Raw genomic sequence first — 18,342 nt, 5'->3', positions numbered from 1 at the left:
CAAATGTGTGGACTCTGAGATCCCCACGCCGACTGGACCGTGGGAGGGGTCGGGCAGTCGCACGCGCCACCGGGGAGTTGCATGCAGGATCAGCCACGGATTCGCCGACTCTCCAGACCCCGATGCACATAAGGTCCACTTCCGTGCGCCGGCTCACAGCCAGTGAGTCAGAGGCACACTGCTTGCCCGTATCCTCTCCCTCTTGCCCAAATGTCTCACTCCGATTACAGGTACGTGAGAACGGCTTCGGCTCTGGCCTCTCTCGACTTGCGCGATCAGACAATCTCGCAGGCTGGGGGCTATCTCCCTGCAGCAGGGTGCCATGCTGGTCCGCACTTCCGGCTCCCCCACGGGTTTAGCTAGTCCTACCTGGCGTAGCCGTCCGGCATCCAAGCATCTCTCTCTCCCTCCATTCAATTCCTGATCCATTTCCGGTGCACCTTGCCTATCCCTCAGCATGTTAGAACGTCGGAGACGGGCCCCGACGCCTCAGACTGCCGCGTATGCAGCCGTCCTCTTCGCCGCCCTCTTCCTCACCCTTACCCTCTTCCTTTCCGTCTTCTCCGAACGTCTCCCTACCAAGAGTTGGTCCAACTCGATAAAGGCAGCTTACGGCCATGGTAGCAGCAAGCAAGCCCAAGGGGAGGGCCTATCGGTTGAGAGACAGGTGGATCACACAATGTCTCATGCGGAGTGTAAGAGGGAATTCCCGCTGCTGTTTGATCAATTGGAAGAGAATGCTGCTGCCTGGCGGTACAAGGGCGGCATCAAGTACCGTAATCTCGAAGAAGCGAGCGCAAAGTGTATAGATGGTTGTGCGCGCTTCATCATCAAGGATGGTCGAATCTTTATCCGCAATTATACCGTGGGACCGCAGAGTCGGGTCAGAGGAGTCTTGACACTCTTTCGCACCGCGGTGGAGGCGGCAAGCGCTGCAGACAAGGCGCGCTTTGAGGGCGTCGACGTTATACTGAACGCGCTTGACAGTGATGAGACTGACGCTGGAGACGGCGTAGGCTGGGTCTTGACGAAGGAGGGATCTGATCCGCCCGGACGATATCTATTGCGTGAGTGCCCCTGATTTAACGCGGCCCGAATGGTCTGCGAATGTATGACTGACGAGGAGCTTCCCTTGATCTTACTGCCAGCCGACTTCTCCTTTGCTGCCTGGCCCGAGGCAGGTATTGGATCCTATGGCGAGTTCCGCAGAGACGCAAAGGCCATCAATGAGGCCATGACCTGGCACCAAAAGGCGGACAGGGCTTTCTTCCGAGGCGATCCTAGTGTGGGCTCGGCTGCGAGAGCCGACTTGATGGAGCAGGTCAAATTGCCGGGTGCGAGCGTCTGGTCCGACGTCCGTGCTACAAGCGTAAGTAGCACTGAAGAGAGGGGACATGCGACCACCTGGATGAAGTAGCAGTCGGCTGACCAGGCAACGTCCTGATCGTCCAGTTCTTCGATGAAAGCGCACACATTGCTCCGCATGTACCCATTGCTGAGCATTGCAAGCACAAGTACCTCCTACACAGCGAGGGGATCTCCTACTCTGGACGCTCTAAATTCCTATTGGGATGCTCCAGCGCTGTGATCACTCACAATTTGACGTGGACACAACACTTTCACCCAGCATTGATCAGCAATCCGCAGAGTCCTGATCAAAATGGTACGTTTGGGGAGCTAGCAGGCCACCACGGAGGGTCATTGACCTGACCACGTCCTCTCCCACCGTCATCCACCCATGCAGTCCTGATACCCCCAGAGCCTTATTTCCATCACCTCGCAGAATTCATGGCCGATCTCCACGCGCAAGACGTGGGGGCCTACGCCACAAGCGGGATGTCCCTTGGCCAAAGAGTAGCAGCAAATGCTGAGCGGACCCTTGTGCAGCGGTATCTGTCCCCCGCAGCGACGATGTGCTACACAAGAGGGGCACTGATCTCATACAGCTCGGTGTTGGATCGCACCAGCTTTCCTGGAGGGCAGACGGAGGTTCTGCCTGGAGGAGGCGTTGTGCCGAATAGTGGGATGAGGCCAATGGAGGATCTGAGGCAGTCGATCAAGGGCGATATTGATCTGACTACTTGGGAGCTGTTGGATCACCCTATCTGGCCGCCCTAAGGGCTGGGTATAGCATAGCTATTGTATCATTTCCTGCATCATGGACAAGTATTGACCTTCTCCTGTGCTTGTATGTGTGCGAGTGTTGCGAAGCTCTCTTTTGGAGGTGGAGAGGGTAGAGAAGTGAGAGATGAGAGCGCCTGGCTCGTGCATTGCGCGCGAATGCATGACCCAGATCTTCAGGGTCGCGTAGCGGAGGAGGCCTTCTGCTGCCAAGTCTACCTTCCTCCCCCTTTCATCTGCCCTGATACCCATTTAAGATGTGCTGTAGACGATGAGCATCCTTTCACGCTCGTCCCAGTCGACGTCGACGCGCGTACTTGCCCTCGCTGCCATCTATGCCCTCATCCTCATCTCCTTTCCCTACGCCAGACATCTCACCGCCGTCAGCCGACTTCCCATTGACTCTGAGGCGATCCAGACCTGGACTCAGCTGAATCGCAAGACTGGCTGTCCTGCTCAGATACCCGCATCAATAGGTATCTCGTATGGGACACTCGATGGAGATGAGCGGGGAACCTGGTCGGCGGAAACACGCAGCCAGACTGCAGCGCTTCTCCAGCTGGCCAGCGAGGGCAACGATCGCAGTCATGCCGCCGCAAGCAGGTGGTGTGTTCAGTGGCAGGTCAGCTGGACGCTCACCCGGCATGACAGCGACGTCACACCTGACTTCAGTTACCGGATAGACGGTTCAGGGGCTGGTGAAGATATCGGCTCAGGGACTCCACTGGTGCTCAATTTGACCGAGCCTCTCACGAACTTCTCTCCTCACTCGGTTGCCTCGGCATTGGCGAAGCGGATAGCTTTCGACCTCGATCTGCCTTACAAACACTTGCTGATGCAAGGCGCAGCTGAGAGCAGTCGGACGAGCGACAACGGGGCAGATGGCGATTGGGACATTGCGGCACCGGCCGCCGCTTCCCAGGCTGCTGCTCAAGGTGTTCATACCGCCCCACCCGCCTCTGACTCATCTGCTGTTGCTCGTCTGCGTGACTACGTCGAACAGGACGAGGGAGATCTACAAGTTCGAGGATTTTCTCTAGGAGACGAAGATACTTTCCATGAGGCTTACTCGCAAGACAGACCCTTTGACCTGCCATCGCGCCTCCTGCTCCACTTTCATCTCCTCAACGAAGACCTTGCGCTGGACAACTCTACCCAACCTCCGCTCGGTCAAGGGTTCAGATCTCAAATACGAGGGCAGCTGAAGAGCCTACAATGTCAACTCGAGAGCCTCACCACCCTAGGCTATACTGCGGACTGGGGCGTTGGGAAGGTGGCGAGAGGGATCAAATGGGAGGACATCAATTGGACGGCCAATCGGACTTGGGAGGAGCAGGTCGAGATCGAGGAAGAGAGAGAGGTTGAATGCGAGCTCGAGGCCGCCCTCGAAGAGGATGAAGGGACCGAGTCCGCAGACGAAGATGATGAAGAAGGAACCTATGCTCCTCCTGCGCAGTCACCGGTGTCACGTCCAATGTGCGTGGAGCGATACAACTCTACCACAAGTGTTCCGCGGAGCGAAGCGATCGAGAAGCGAGCTTACTACCTCCCTCAGGATCAGATGGAGACATTTGTGGACGAAAGTGGATGGGGCCTCGACAGTCAGCAAGGAGCAGGCCAGGGCGGAACCTACGCCCCGTTTCCCTTCCTCTTCGAGCAGGGTCTGGACACAGGAGATGAGGATAGTGGGATAGCAGCAGATGCTACCACGCTGCACTTCGTCTTGTACAACCCATCTAGTGAGCGCCGTCCAGTCGTCTACGGCGGGGAGCAAGACCCCTACGAGGATCTATCTGAGCCTGCGACAACGCCCGCTTCAGAAGGTAGCCTTCTCGAAGGAGATGACAAGCCGGTCACCTCTCCCGAGGAAGCGCGATGGCGCTCTCTCGTCAAGATTGCGGAAGATCAAGAGGGCAAGGAAGAGACGTGGGGTTGGGTTGTCCCGTCCTGGGGAGGCGTGGTGATGCTCCCCTCCCACCAAGACACATACAGCGAGGTAGCCGAGCTCGTAGAGCGTCAGCTCCTCACCTTGCTAGGTCTTCCATTAGACCAAGGGTCTGAGCAGCAGCAGAGGCAAGTCACCTTCCACCTCAAGCGTCTCACGATCCTCAACAGGCTCAGAGACGCAATCGATACACTCGAGAGCGTGCACAGCTCCCTGTCCAAGCTGTCCAACCTAGAAGTCGGCACTTCAGTGCAGTCCTCCGTCGAATCAAGTCTGCAAGCACTGCAGCGCATCTCTACCTCTACCTCTCCAGAGTCAGCATCAGCATCCAGTTCCAAGTGGAGCTCGAGCCTTAGCTGGTCAGAACTTTCCTCCCTCTCCCTGCTGGCCAAATCCTCTGCCTCTCTAGCATTCTACAACCCACGCATGGTGGGACAACTCTACTTTCCCGTAGAACATCGCTACGCCGTCTTTACGCCCTTGTTTGGCCCGCTGGCGGTCCCGCTGCTGCTGGCTGCTGTCAAGGAGGTGAAGAAGATTGTGCAGAAGAGGAGGAGGAGGGCAAAGAAGACGGCGAAGTCCAGGAAGGAGAAGGAGAAGGAAAAGGGCCATTGAGGTCTGGGACTACGAAAGGAATTTTTGTGCGAAGTGGCTGATATAGTACATGTGTGACGATTGAAAAGGGGACCCCATGTCCCCTTATCTTGTGTACTCCTCTCTCGGCTGCGTACTACCTCGCAATACAACTCGCGACCTCTCTCTGTCTTACAATCTTACCAAACACCCTCCTCCACTCCAACGGACTACCCCTACGACGACTCATCATCACAAGCGACTTGATCTCCCCTCCCTCGATGCCCTGAACCCGCTCTACGCGAATTTCACCCTTGAGCTGACACTTGCGAGAGTCGGTGAGACTGATGCGTAGACGGGTCCCTTTGGTTCCTTCAGGGATGGAGCCGAGGGACATTGTCGAATTCGAAAGCGAAGAGGGAGCAGCCGAAGCCGAAGCCGAAGTGAGGGTGGCTGTTGATGCGGAAGTGGTCATACCGCCACTCTCTGGCGCGGGAGAGCCACGAACGGTCATCCCGTCACTGCCAGTCGAGGTGCTCCGCGACATTCCCCTGCCATCATCATCGTGGTGCTGCAGAGCCTCGTCGGTGTCCATTTCATCGTCTGCGTCGTCCATCCTAAAGTCGGCGGCGGGAATCGCGTCACGCCCATCTACTTCCTCTGCCTCTCCCATGAACGTGTCTCCCAGAGGTTCGAGGGTGAATTGCACCCTTAGGCCGTGCAAGACCCTGCTGAGCACCTCGGCCATGACAGCGACTGTAGCAGAGGAGGTGAACCTCGTCAAATTGGGTAGCATCGTCAGAGATGCAGCGTTATTGGCGCGGCCTGATTGAGACTGCGAAAGAGCTGGAGGTTGAGTAAGGAAATTGAGCACTGAAGTGAACTGACTCCCTCCGCCCATGGGGTCTTGAGAGTCGCCGTGAAGACTTTGAGAGAGCTGCTGGCTGGCCTGGAAAGCAGATCTTCGAGTCTGTAATTGTTGCGAGAGGGGTTCGAGGAAGCTGGATCGGCGAGCATGATGCGCAGAGGATAATGTTGAGGAAGACAGGCGGGGCTGTGCAGTCGAGCTTGGCATGGAGAGGCCTCCAGGACCCATTGCAGCAGAACGGTGCGACCAGCCGAGCTGAAGTGGCTGATGAGGATGCATGGCTTCTGGTTGCGTGAGTGAGAGGCTGCAGAACGGTGAGGGTACGCGAGGGCAAGAAATGGTCAGAGTAAGCACTTCCAGACAGACGCAACAGCTTCGCGGCGCCAAACTTACTTCTCGGGCACCTCTGCTCTTTCACCATCACTGTGCAATTGCTTGGCCCTCTCCTCGATGGTCAGTGGCGCAGCATAATCCATCTCTCCGTGGACGATTAGCCCTTGCAGTAGCCTCTCAGCGAGCGTCGTGGGGTCAGTGCACTGTCCCGACTTTGTGAGCAGCGGGTTGTTCCGGTTGTACCATCGATTCCGCTTGATGCTTTCCAGACTGAGTCGCTTGGCAGGATTGGGACAGAGCATACCCTTCACCAGAGCGAGCTCGTCACCGGGGATACGATTCCAGGGATCATAGTCGAAGAGTGTTCCGTCCAGGTACGCTACGTATTCCGGAGCACGATTGGTCGGCTCGTCCCAGGGAGTATTGCCTACCAAAAGGGCAAAGAGGACTACACCCGCCGACCAGACGTCTACTGGCTCGCCTTTGTACGGACGCCCGTTCATCTGGGAGAGCAGGCAGAGCGCCGTCAATATCAGAGCGATTCTTCTAGCGCGCACTTGCGTCTCTACTCACCTCAGGTGCTATGTATGGCAGACTACCGCAAGCTCCCTTCAGCTCTCGCTCCCTCCCCTTGTGCTTATACACAGAGCATAACCCAAAGTCTGCGATCTTGAGGTTGCCATCATTGTCCAACAGCATATTCTCAGGTTTTATGTCGCGATGTGTGACACCATGCGAATGGATGTACTCCTGCACAAGCGGCGCAAATCACAGACACTCTAAGTCAGTGATAGAGCAACGATGTCAGGAAAAAGAGTCCGAAAGTCTCACCAAGCCTGCAATGAGCTGTGTGAAGTAAAAGTGGGCGAGATCGGTCTCTACGCCGGCATCAGGAGCTGTGAGGGCCGATTCGTCAGGTGCCAATGAGTGTCAGTATCCGACTCTGCTTTGTCTGTGACCTTTCCGTATCTGTACTCACTGATCTTGTCGAAGAGGTCGCCTCCGCCTGCAAGCTCGAGGACGATGTATATGCCTGGCAAATACCTAGCCCTCTCCTCTTTGCTGATACCCCTCTCTTCCACTCCGATGAATTGTAAGACATGAGGGTGCTTGAGCACAGCATGGACCTGGACTTCTTTCTGCAGCGCTCGACGATCGGGCGGAGGATTACGGAGAAGGGAGATGACCTTGACTGCTGCCACTCGGTTGGTAGGGTGGGAAGGATTGTAGCCACGAAAGACTCTGTAGCAAAGGAAGACGGGATGGTACGGAGGGCTCGTCAGCGAATGGACCAGGGCGAAGCTTCGAAGCTATCACCAGCGATGCCGGCCTTCTGGCTGATACACGCTTCGTGTCTGTACTCACTTGCTAAAGCCTCCACCGCCGATGTGTTGCTTGATGGACCAGCCCAGTACCTTTGGGTAGGCCAGTCCAGTGGACGAGGTGGGAGTCGCGCTGGGCATGGCGCACCGTGCTGAAGGAGTGAAGCCGCAGAGATCTCTGAACGTGGTGCTAGTACACCTGGACGACCGTCTTTGATCGACCACGGCAGGCAAAGGGATGGCTGCGCTGAGCTGATGGTATTTGTGTAACACAAAATTGGGCGGAACGGGAGGCGTGGCGTGACTGGGCGTGGCAGAGTCGCGTAAAGTGGGACCAGGCGCATCCTCCCACGTGGTCCACGCATCGCCCCGCCATTGGCCCGAGGCTGAATTTCATCGGCACCGACCATCGCCCTCTTCCCGACCAGTACCCGCCACTCATACCATCGTCTCGCTCTCCACTCCATCCGTACCTCCCTCTGGCGGTGCCCAGTCCGCGTCTTTCGCCATGTCTGCCAACTCGGAGCTGCGCAAGCTCGAAGAGCTGGCCGTGGTGTCAAAGCTGACGCAAGAGATCGCGAACTATACCTCCATATCGGACCGGACCTTGGCTGAGTTCGTCCTGTCGCTGCATCTCTCGTCTCCAACGTACGAGCAATTCAAGAAGAAGCTCAGCGAGGTTGGCGCGGGCGAGGAGGATGGCTTCAGTCAAGGTCTGGTCGAAAGCATCGATCGCATCGTGAGAAGAGGCCACTGGAAGTACAAGAAGGTAGAGGCCAGTGCCGATAAAAGGGCGCAAGCGGCCAATGGCAAGGCAACGCCGAGCAGCTCCAAGGAGGCCCTGATCGAAGACGAGGAGAGGGCAGCGAAGCGAAGGCAGTTCCCAGGACTCGCCATTCCCGATGCTGAGATGGATACCGAAGACGAGAGGAGGCGCGCAGCAAGAACAGAATTGGAGAGCAAACGGGCTCGGGGAGGTGAAAGGAATGCCGTAGAAGCAGGGGTAGAGGACTTCATGAAGACCCTGGAGGACATGGAGAAGACCCACCGCAATGGATCCGGGTCTGCTTCTGCACCTACAGGAGACCGTCCTCGGCGTCGGTCGAGATCCCCAGATCCGTACGCTAGCCGATCCGGGGATCGCTATGGCAGGGATGATGGCCGTAGCAACCAGCCTGATGGACGGCGCAATGGACATCAGCCACATCGAATTTTGGATGATAAGCCTATCATCTACAAGATCTACGACGGAAAGGTGACGAACATCAAGGATTTCGGTGCTTTCGTCGCACTTGAAGGCGTCAATGGAAAGTGGGAGGGAATGGTACATATCGGCTCTATCACTGCTGGCACTCGTCTCAATCATCCTTCCGACTTCCTCACACGAAATCAACCAGTCAAGGTCAAGGTGATGTCCATCGCTGGTACACGGCTGAGCTTATCCATGAAAGATGCCGATCAAAACACCGGCCAGGACCTGACGCCTCACCTCAGAATCAAAAGCGAAGCCGAATTGGAGGAGGAAAGGTCTAGACTGAATGCAAGAGCTGTTACCGGCGCCAACAATCAGCCGCTTGGCGGCGGTCGTGGCAGGGCAGGGCCAGTTGTAGATGACGAGGCGGACGCCAGAGGGTCTAGTGTCAAGAGGCTGACTTCGCCGGAGCGTTGGGAGCTACGCCAACTTATCGCCTCGGGAGCGGCCAAAGCCTCTGACTATCCGGAGCTACTCGCGGACGAAGAGATGTCAACTCCGAGCAGGAACGGAGGGTCTGGCTTCAATAATGCCGCTGACGAAGAGGTCGATATTGAGGTCAACGAGAAGGAGGCTCCCTTCTTGCGCGGTCAAACCTCTGCCACTCTTGAGCTCTCTCCAGTGAAGATCGTCAAAGCCCCTGACGGCACGCTGAACCGAGCTGCAATGGCAGGCGCGTCTCTTGCAAAGGAGAGGAGAGAATTGAAGCAGCAAGAGCAGAATGACAAGGCCGATGCAGAGCTGCGCGACGTGTCCACTGGATGGCAGGACCCCATGGCGAGTCAGGACCAACGTACCTTTGCTCAAGACATGAGGGGCAATGCGCTGGCATCTGGATCTGGCATGATGGGTCAAGCGGATGATCGACCCGCATGGAAGAAGGAGACCTTCAACAAAGCCACGACGTTTGGGAAGGTGACGAACAAGACGATCAAGGAGCAGCGAGAATCGCTGCCTATCTTCAAGCTCAGGGAGCAGCTCGTCAAAGCCATCGACGAGAATCAAGTTCTGGTTGTCGTTGGTGATACCGGCTCTGGCAAGACGACGCAGATGGTGCAATATCTCGCTGAAGAAGGCTTTTGCGACGGCCGGACAGGCAAGAGAGGCAAGATTGGCTGTACGCAGCCCCGACGAGTCGCAGCCGTCAGTGTAGCCAAGCGTGTCGCTGAAGAGGTCGGATGCAGGGTTGGAACAGAGGTAGGGTACACTATTCGATTCGAAGACTGCACATCCCCCGAGACGAAGCTGAAGTACATGACGGACGGGATGCTTCAGCGAGAGTGTCTTATCGACCCTGACGCCAGCAATTACTCAGTCATCGTGCTTGATGAGGCCCACGAGCGGACCATCGCTACGGACGTCCTGTTTGGTTTACTCAAGAAGACTCTCAAGCGGAGATCAGACCTGAAGCTGGTGGTCACTTCGGCTACTCTTGATGCGGAGAAATTCTCCTCCTACTTCTTCAACTGCCCGATCTTCACCATCCCCGGTAGGACGTACCCTGTCGAGATCCTGTATACCAAGGAGCCAGAGCCAGACTACCTCGACGCTGCTCTCATTACAGTGATGCAGATCCATCTCTCTGAGCCTCAGGGAGACATCTTGGTGTTCCTAACAGGACAAGAAGAGATTGACACAGCATGTGAGATCCTCTTCGAGCGAATGAAGGCTCTGGGCTCGGCTGTCCCTGAGCTCGTGATTCTACCCGTTTACTCGGCTCTCCCGTCCGAGCAGCAGACACGAATCTTCGAGCCTGCGCCTCCCGGTGCAAGGAAGGTCATCATTGCTACGAACATTGCCGAGACGAGTATCACCATTGACGGAGTGTACTACGTCATTGATCCCGGCTTCTCCAAGCAGAATGCCTATGATGCTCGGCTGGGCATGGACTCTTTGGTTGTCACGCCGATCTCTCAAGCTCAAGCGAGGCAGAGGTCAGGCAGAGCTGGTAGGACTGGACCAGGCAAGTGCTACCGTCTCTACACAGAAGCTGCATACAGGAACGAAATGCTGCCGAACCCTATTCCAGATATCCAGCGTCAGAACTTGTCTTCTACAATTCTGATGCTCAAGGCGATGGGCATCAACGACCTCATCAACTTTGACTTCATGGACCCGCCACCTTCGCAGACCCTGCTGACCGCCTTGGAGAGTCTCTACGCGCTGAGTGCGCTGGATGATGAGGGTCTCTTGACTCGTCTTGGTCGCAAGATGGCCGACTTTCCTATGGAGCCTCAGATGGCCAAGATGCTCATTGCTTCGGTAGACTTGGGCTGTTCAGAAGAGATTCTCAGCATCGTCGCGATGCTCAGTGGACAGAACATCTTTTACCGGCCCAAGGACAAGCAGGCGCAAGCTGATGCCAAGAAGGCCAAGTTCTTCCAACCAGAGGGCGATCATCTTACTCTCCTCACCGTTTGGAACGGATGGGCAGCCAGTAAATTCTCGATGCCTTGGTGCATGGACAATTTCATCCAGGGCAGATCGATGAAGCGAGTGCAAGATGTCCGGAAACAGCTCATGGGTATCATGGACCGGTATTCTCACGACATTATCTCCTGTGGCAAGAATTACAATCGTGTCAGAAGAGCCATTGCTTCTGGCTATTTCAGGAATGCAGCCAAGAAGGATCCTCAAGAAGGCTACAAGTGTCTTGCCGAAGGCGGCGGGACGGTGTACATCCATCCCTCCTCTTCCCTCTTTAACCGCTCACCAGAATACTGCATCTACCACGAAGTAGTCCTGACGACCAAGGAGTACATGCGCGAAGTAATTGCCATTGAGCCAAAGTGGCTCGTGGAAGTTGCTCCTCGCTTTTTCCGAACAGCAGAGACGAATGCGATTAGTAAAAGAAAGAGGAGTGAAAAAGTGGCACCATTGTTTGACAAGTATGCAAAGACGCAGGATGATTGGAGGATTAGCAAGGTTAAGAGGGCGGCGAGGAGTAGTCAGACCTTTGGGTAGAGGTGTTGCCAGGAACGGGCTGTTTGTGTGGGTACGGGACAGATTCAATACAGACGAATTGTACTTCACAGGCAGTCGTGATCACTCTACCTTACCCTTGACATCTTTCAAGCTGATCACTCACCAATCGCGACCGCTCACTCGAAAGGTATACAACATAAAGCATATAAATTGTGACTAGAGTGGAACGGAGAGGAGTGCATAATTCTGGGACTTGCTTGCCTGGTGACATAGATGACATGAGTAAATCAGAGAAAGAGAGCGAAAAAGGAGACGGACGAAATGAAGGAGAAGACGAAGGGACATTGCTTGGAACCGAACCTATTTCTTTTGAGCCAGAAGCCGAGAGCTACTTGTGCCTTGATGTGATCTGACATAGTCTGCAGAGCCTCGCATCGCATCTGTCCCACAGGGGAAGAGATGGAGCAGGAGGATTGCAAGTCGAGGTAGATCGGAGTGCTGTCACCGACGTGAGCTTAGTTCTCACCAGACTCAGTTGCATCTTCAGGTGTGGTTGCAGCACAACCTCCAGCAGTCCTAGCACGACGACGCTGACGACGAGCGGCAGGACCTTGTCTCTGAGACCGTGGAACTTGAAGCTCCTGCAACCGACTTCGCAAGACGAATGCGACGGTGCTCTCGATGATCTGCCTGTTGGCCAGAGCCCGTCTGACTCGCGGATTATTGATGTCCATCGCGGCCAGAGACTGTACCACGAGATCGGAGAGGGCCTGTGTCAAGCCATTCAACTCTTCATCAAGATCTCCGGCTTGGATCAAGGGGGGATAGTGCATGGGCCGATAGGCAGGCGGAGGAGTCTCGGGAGGAGGTGCATCCGTGTACGCAGGTTGGTGAGGTACAAGTGCGCCAGCAGCGTCTCCGACTGGACCGTGGAAGAAAGGACCCGGAGTATAGACGTTGGGTCCGTAGAGGTGGCCAAGATGCTGAGGCAGATGCTGGACGGGTAGATAGTAGTGGGGACCATGAGGGAAGACCTCGGCTCCGTAGACTTGCTCAGGGTACGGGACCCCATTCTCATCGTAGGTAAGATAGTGGGCATCAGGAGGCAAAGGCCAGTCGTTGTCGACAGTGGGCGGGACGCCAGTACCGTTTGGCACTGTATTGGGGTAGGCTATCTGCGTGGGATCTCCCGGTTGAACGAACCTTGGACCGTTGATACCTATCTCCATACCGGGTGGCTGCCACTCGAAGGGAGGTATGGTTGGAGGAGCACCGGAATTGGGTGTCGCAGGTTGGGGTCTCTCTGCCTCCATGGCTTGTCGACGGGCCGAAGCAGGCACAAACGGAGCAGCCGTTGGATTGAGCGTCGTAGTACTGGACCTGGGCGTTACGTTGGCTTGCTGATCAACCGACGAAGGCACGAAGGGCGCTGCCTGAGGATTCAGGGAGCTTTCGCTGGCGTTGCTCCCTTCCTGTTGCTGATGAGAGGCAGTGGCGGCGGCAGAAGCCGATGCGTGTCTGGCTTGGTGGGCATTGAGGCACTCCCTGAGCCTGCGGAAGGAGATCAGTCGACCTCTACGAAGACATGAGGGAAGCTGACGGACCCGTCCAAGTGCACGATCCGGAATAGGCATGCTGTTGGCTGGAGCTGCTTCTTCCTCAGCATTGTGTCCTCGCCCGGTGCCATTGTCGGCAGACGAGCGTCCTTCATCGTCGGAGTCGTCTAGATCGATCTGAAGGGGAGGTTGGGTACAGAGGGGGACGAATGGGAGGTGACGACAAGTACCCATTGTGGTGGCCGTGGATGAGGATGATGATCGTGGATAGGGTGTAAAGGTGGAGCAGGGGAGGAGGGAGGATTGGGATGGAGAGGATGAGGTAGAGGAAGGGGTGTTGTGAAGAGGATGAGGTAGAGGAGGGGGTGAGGAGGGAAGGAAGGGAAAGAGAAGGCCAGGGGAGTAGGGCGAGGTAAAGAGGCAAAGAGGGGCACGAGGCAGTCTTGTCAGCGACCTGCACATTCGATGGAAGCGTTCGCACCATCCCGCGGAGCATGTCACAGGGCGAGGGCGAAGCTTCGCCTTAGGCGGGGGCGGGGGCGCGAATACTCACCCTTGCACGACCCACGCTGCCATGGTCGGCTGCATCACTTGCATAAGACGCCGCATCTGCATCTTGAAACACGATGGCAGATGTTGGAGGCAGATTCTCGACCAAGCCAGGAAAGTGATATACTTCGTCGTCTTCGAGACTAAATGACACTTCGGAAGGTGTAGGGGAGGAAGCCTCATGGTTGTCTTGAGGTTGATCATTTTCCTCCTTCTTGGCTTCTTCCCCATCTCTGTGGAAATCCTCAGGTCTAAGGGTACGATCAGATGCACCATCGTCGTGGTCCTCGTTGGTATCGTCTGCCTCGTCACTTGCAGCGTCAGCGTTGTCGGCAACCCTCTGCTCTCCGCTGTAGCGCGTCTGCGGGAGGGACGGGCCGAAGATGCCGTCTGTGCCAGCTCCTTCCCTTGCTCCCTGTTCGGGAGCAGGATTCACCAGGATTCGACGAGTCTCACCGCTCTCGCGGGCTTCTTGCGCGCGTATGACAGCGCTGTACGCAGTAGAAGCGGGTATGGCTGAAGACATACTGAAGGGCAGTCGTTCGATGGTAGTGTATTATGCGAAAGTAGGTATCGTGGTTGATTGGTAGGTAATGGTGCGAGAGAGTGCTCTGAACGGCGGAGGCTATCGAGGCTCAACGCCATCAAAGGATTTGCCCCCGGGTGCCGCCGTCGTCATCATCATATATTTGCCTCCGGAAAGAGAGGAGTGGGAGACAGAAGCGGAGGAGCTCGTGCACGCGCACGTCCCTGAAGCTGCTGACCACTAGCTAGACCCGTTGGTCTTCTTCTCCTGTGAGTGCAACCTCTCTTCGTCCCTCCTGCGCTGCAGCCATTTTTTCTTCTCCGAGTACATCGATTTCCTATGACCTTCTCGCTCCACCTCATCCCACTCTTCATCTCTGAGTCCGATCAAATTTCTCAGCCAAGGCTTGTACTGCAAGAAGGTATTTCGGAAGCGACACTGCAGTGGTAACTCCTGATCCCGCAGTACGTGGAAGGAGAGAAGGCCGGAGGGTGGCAAAGCAGGAAGGACAGTGCCATTGACAGTGACAACATTCTTTGGCTTGATGCGGGAGTCGTCCGTTTCGGACCCGGAGAGAGCGTCTGCGCTTCCTGCTTCCAGATCTGCTCGAGTCTTCTCGAGCTCGTGGAATCGGACAATTTCGTCTTTGCGACGTTCCTCGAAGGTGGACGGAAGAATGTGGCCTTTGCCGCTGGATGGCTCGGCCTCCCAGACGAGGCGGATGTATCGACTCACCAGGTCTGCCAGGACGAAGGGTGTGGCAGAGATAATGAGGGCACCGAACGCAAGGGTGGGGTTGCGTGCACTCATCATGTGCGAGTGGAGATGTGGCACCCGCCTTGGCTGCAGCAAGTCCAAGGGTTCAGGACTTGGGGAGGATGTGGTGACCGTAGGCAGCAGAGCTTGGGCGGACTTTGCCTTGTCCTCAGTGGGGTACCTAGCAGGAGGGGTGAGCCTGACCCAAAGAGACTCAAGTGCAGTCGTGGCTTGGGCCAGAGACTCCTTGTTGAGCTGACTCTCAACCCTCCAGCCTTTGTCGCCGTCTAGAGTGATGCCAGCCTCACTGAGCGCAGCGACGTCGGACTGGGTAGGTTCGCGAGCGAGCACATTGACCCAATCGTAAACACCGATCTGGTATCCCGTGCCCCAGATCAGGTGGTCTACGTCCGTCACAACTTCTCCCGACGCCAGTGTGATGTCCAGAGACGGCTCTGACGCGTCATCCGACGGTCGAAGATCGATGCGAGTAACGTGCGGGATGTCGCGGTAGCGGGCATCGGGAAGGCTGGAGAGCAGAAACGTTTTATCTGGCGTCAGAATGTGCTCGCAGATGCTACATCCAACGACCCATCCCTCCAATGTACTCACGATGGGAACATATCGACATAGTCATGCCTCAGCGCCCTGAGCACCTGCTCCTCGCCCTCTCTCATTTCCTCCCCCCACTCCCTCCTCCTCCTGCCCACAATCTGCGCAGCAATATCGTTGCTGGAGAGGCCATTCCCAACCACTACGACTTTCTTGCTCCTCCAAAAAGGCTCGACGGTGCGGTACCACTTAGCGTGGTGGATCTTTCGCGGAGCGAGACGCATGGCTGCTGCTAGGCCGGGGATGTTTGGGTAGGAAGGGTGGGTGGTGAAGGAGGGACAAAAGGAGATGGCAGAGAAGTGCTCATAGAGGTCCGTAGGAGGATTGGTGGAGAGATCGGCAGTATGCACTAGCCAGCCACCAGAGCGAGGCAGAGCACCTTCCTCGCCGCTGAGTGCGGGCAGGTAGGGAAGCTCCCAGACCTGTCTGACGTCCCTCTTTGTGCGGACATGATTCCTCAGTGGTCGCGCGACAGAGGAGAGGTAGCGATAGGTCTCTTCGAGGGTAGGATATTGATCTGCGGGCTTCTCGAACGGGTGGCCGGAGAAGGTGAGGAAGCGGGGAAAAACGTTTCCGATCAAGGCTGGGTAGCTGGGCGAGGGGTAGAGGAGCTGTGAGGGTGTGGCTATGGGCCAGCGGTTGGACGGGTAGCCGTTCTTCTCCTCTAGGCCCAGAGTGCTAGGGTCGAGGTACCTGTACGCAGTGAAGTGATCCGTGAGGAGACGGCCTGGTGAGTCGCGAGTCATGAAGAGGACGTTTCGCACTCTCACTCCGCCTACTCACCACACCCCTCCCAGCTCTTCCCTCCTCTCATAAAGTACAGCGTCCAATCCCTCCTTTCCCCCCTCTGCAGACTCATCCTGCAAAAAGTTCCTCAAAGAAACAATTCCCGCTGGTCCTCCTCCGACGATGAGAATCTTTGCGATACCAGTCGAGGTAGAAGGGGTGGGCTGCTGCGAGACGACAGGGAGGGTGTGTTGCTGTTGCTGCGAAGGGAGAGCGTGACCATTGAGGCCATTGCCATTGGACAGCGGGATAGTCATAGCTCCAAAGTGCGTGTACACCAGTGGAAGATCTAACGTCGAAAGCAGAAGATTATGGGAATGACTCTTAGCAATGAGCGATGAGCATCAGCATGAGCTCCTGCTGTGAGGTGCGACTGACTGCGAAAAATGGGTGTCACGCCTCTCAAACGTGGGAGCAACGACGGAAGGCGTGATCGCTCGCAAGATGGACGTCCGTGCACCCAAGCCAAGCCACAGCCAATGCGATTTTTGGGTCACCAGATGTCAAGAGGAAAAGGCGGAACGGAATGGAACGCACGCAGAGGTTCGAGAGGGTCAGATCATGGAGGTCAGTCAGTCATGACCACAGGGTACGCAAGGTAAGGTGAGCACAAGTGGTGCAAGTACATTGAGGAGAGGATCAAACACATTGATGAAGATCGCTCACAACAGCGGCTTCTCTGACACCTCCCCTCCACAATTCCTCCACTCCACCTCTTTTGCCTTGACAAAGTCATCATACACCCGCTTCGTCCACTGCACCAGCACTTCTTCTTCCTTGACGGCATCTTGAAGCCTTGCAACTGACGAGTCAGAGGTGCCAGTAGGGAGGGACAGGATGGTATGCAGCTGGGAGAAGAGTAAGGCATCGAGGGATGTGGGTTGACTGGCATGACAAGGGAGCAGTGCTGGTTAGCTTCCTTTCGTGGGATCAGCGGTGGGTCTTGCAATGCCATGAGGACTCACCTAGCTCCCAAGAACCACTCTTTCCCATCACTCTGCCTGGCCATCTTCTTGCCCACCGCTTGGATCCCATCAACACCCTCCGCGATCACTGCGTCGACATCCAGCTCTTCCGGCCATGCAGCTGAAGTTACCTCTGTCCCTGTCCCCTCTTCACCATCATCATTACTGCTTCCTATCCCACTCACGCCCAAGCCTATCCATGAGAAGCTCATACCAGGCACAAAGCTGCTCCACCGTGATAGGGACGTGGAGGCAGAAGCAGATGAGGAGAGGGAGTTGATCAAATTGCCTTCCCTTGCGAGGTATTGATTGGCAAGATGCGACTGGACTTGGGATGAGAAGAAGGGCTTGTGGGAGCTTGGAGGGGTCTCGCAGGAGAGTTGTGCGAGGAGCTAGAGTGGGACCAGTGCATGTGCGCAATGTCAGCTCACTCTTACCATGAGATCCCTAGTCCCTGCTCGAGTTGCACTCACTACGGCAGCCATGACTCCCTTTTGCAGCAATGTCGTCCACATCTCCGCTTCCGCCTTAGCAGTTGGACTCGGGTAGGGTTCAGAAGCCTCTCTACCAGTCTCTGCTCGCTCGTAGGGAAAGGGAGCCAGCGTCTCCACCCAAGTCGGTATCGAGTCTGCTGCAAGCAGCCTCGGCGGCGCTGCCGAACTCGCAGCAACAGCAGCAGGAGGAGTGGCCGTTCCGCTCCTACTCGGGCGTGCTTGCGGGAGATGCACAAAAGGTAGTCCTCTTACCTTTGGACCCCAAGCTTCCTCCCGCTCTAGCTGCCTCGTCTCAAAATCAACTTTGCGGAAGAGGAACTCCACCTGAGAGGTGAGACAGCGCACGTCCCTGCTTGTCCAGGTGGTGCGAGATTGCCCTTGCGCATCAGTACGGACATGACCTGGGAGGACGTTCAGTTGCGGTATTGCAGGGGGTAAAGTGGTAGGTGGGGACTCGTGTGATGAAGGAGCAGGGAAAGTGACGAGGGGGAAGAGGGAGAAGAGGTGCAGGATGGGAGCAGGGATCCGGGAGGGTCGTGGCTGGGGAGCGCTCGTGGAGGGGATGGAGTCGTAGTCTGGGTACACGGGAGGAGGAGCAGTGGTAGCCATGATGGCGAGGCTAAGAAAGAGCACTGACACACTACCAAGGTGAGCTTGGTAGTGGTGATGGTGGCGATGTCAGGGCAATCGGTATCCTTCTTTGCCCCTCTCCGCTTGGATGAGTGTGCTTCTCTCCCTTTCCGCGTCGCTGCACGCGCG

The 18,342-nt window shown here is 56.3% G+C and overlaps 7 protein-coding genes across 7 annotated transcripts; 3 read left to right on the top strand and 4 right to left on the bottom strand.

Annotated features, from left to right (window-relative positions):
* Positions 1-3: 3 nt before the first annotated feature.
* On the top strand, positions 4-2,227 carry BCV69DRAFT_289820 (hypothetical protein; the record flags this gene model as incomplete). The annotated part of the gene is made up of 5 exons (XM_025493677.1): positions 4-7; positions 510-1,067; positions 1,149-1,369; positions 1,453-1,663; positions 1,745-2,227. 5 exons carry the CDS (start codon positions 4-6, stop codon positions 2,116-2,118), a joined length of 1,368 nt encoding a protein of 455 aa, XP_025349019.1. The 3' UTR covers positions 2,119-2,227.
* Positions 2,228-2,325: 98 nt separating this feature from the next.
* BCV69DRAFT_157549 (hypothetical protein) lies at positions 2,326-4,738 on the top strand. Its single transcript, XM_025489399.1, has one exon. The coding sequence runs from the start codon at positions 2,393-2,395 to the stop codon at positions 4,679-4,681; it is 2,289 nt and encodes a 762-aa protein (XP_025349018.1). The 5' UTR covers positions 2,326-2,392; the 3' UTR covers positions 4,682-4,738.
* BCV69DRAFT_281769 (Pkinase-domain-containing protein) lies at positions 4,598-7,440 on the bottom strand. Its single transcript, XM_025492106.1, has 6 exons — positions 7,206-7,440; positions 6,820-7,082; positions 6,672-6,736; positions 6,414-6,590; positions 5,901-6,343; positions 4,598-5,811 (listed from the first exon to the last, which is right to left on the bottom strand). The coding sequence occupies exons 1-6, from the start codon at positions 7,301-7,303 to the stop codon at positions 4,797-4,799; spliced, it is 2,061 nt and encodes a 686-aa protein (XP_025349017.1). The 5' UTR covers positions 7,304-7,440; the 3' UTR covers positions 4,598-4,796.
* Positions 7,441-7,593: 153 nt separating this feature from the next.
* Positions 7,594-11,398, top strand: BCV69DRAFT_268408 (putative ATP dependent RNA helicase). Its single transcript, XM_025490865.1, has one exon. The coding sequence runs from the start codon at positions 7,671-7,673 to the stop codon at positions 11,376-11,378; it is 3,708 nt and encodes a 1,235-aa protein (XP_025349016.1). The 5' UTR covers positions 7,594-7,670; the 3' UTR covers positions 11,379-11,398.
* Positions 11,399-12,958: 1,560 nt separating this feature from the next.
* On the bottom strand, positions 12,959-13,381 carry BCV69DRAFT_281768 (hypothetical protein; the record flags this gene model as incomplete). The annotated part of the gene is made up of 1 exon (XM_025492105.1): positions 12,959-13,381. A coding segment is annotated over one exon (335 nt), but the record flags the coding sequence as incomplete, so codon positions are not given.
* Positions 13,382-14,210: 829 nt separating this feature from the next.
* On the bottom strand, positions 14,211-16,381 carry BCV69DRAFT_298059 (FAD/NAD(P)-binding domain-containing protein; the record flags this gene model as incomplete). The annotated part of the gene is made up of 3 exons (XM_025494181.1): positions 14,211-15,255; positions 15,339-16,031; positions 16,122-16,381. The coding sequence occupies 3 exons, from the start codon at positions 16,379-16,381 to the stop codon at positions 14,211-14,213; spliced, it is 1,998 nt and encodes a 665-aa protein (XP_025349014.1).
* Positions 16,382-16,722: 341 nt separating this feature from the next.
* Positions 16,723-18,273, bottom strand: BCV69DRAFT_281766 (hypothetical protein). The gene is made up of 2 exons (XM_025492104.1): positions 17,563-18,273; positions 16,723-17,481 (listed from the first exon to the last, which is right to left on the bottom strand). The coding sequence occupies exons 1-2, from the start codon at positions 18,190-18,192 to the stop codon at positions 17,086-17,088; spliced, it is 1,026 nt and encodes a 341-aa protein (XP_025349013.1). The 5' UTR covers positions 18,193-18,273; the 3' UTR covers positions 16,723-17,085.
* Positions 18,274-18,342: the final 69 nt, after the last annotated feature.

The sequence above is a fragment of the Pseudomicrostroma glucosiphilum genome, assembly GCF_003144135.1.
Source record: "Pseudomicrostroma glucosiphilum strain MCA 4718 unplaced genomic scaffold BCV69scaffold_4, whole genome shotgun sequence".
Classification (NCBI taxonomy): domain Eukaryota; kingdom Fungi; phylum Basidiomycota; class Exobasidiomycetes; order Microstromatales; family Microstromataceae; genus Microstroma; species Microstroma glucosiphilum.
Note: the sequence above shows the minus strand (reverse complement) of the source record. Positions and strands in the feature narration are given on the sequence as shown.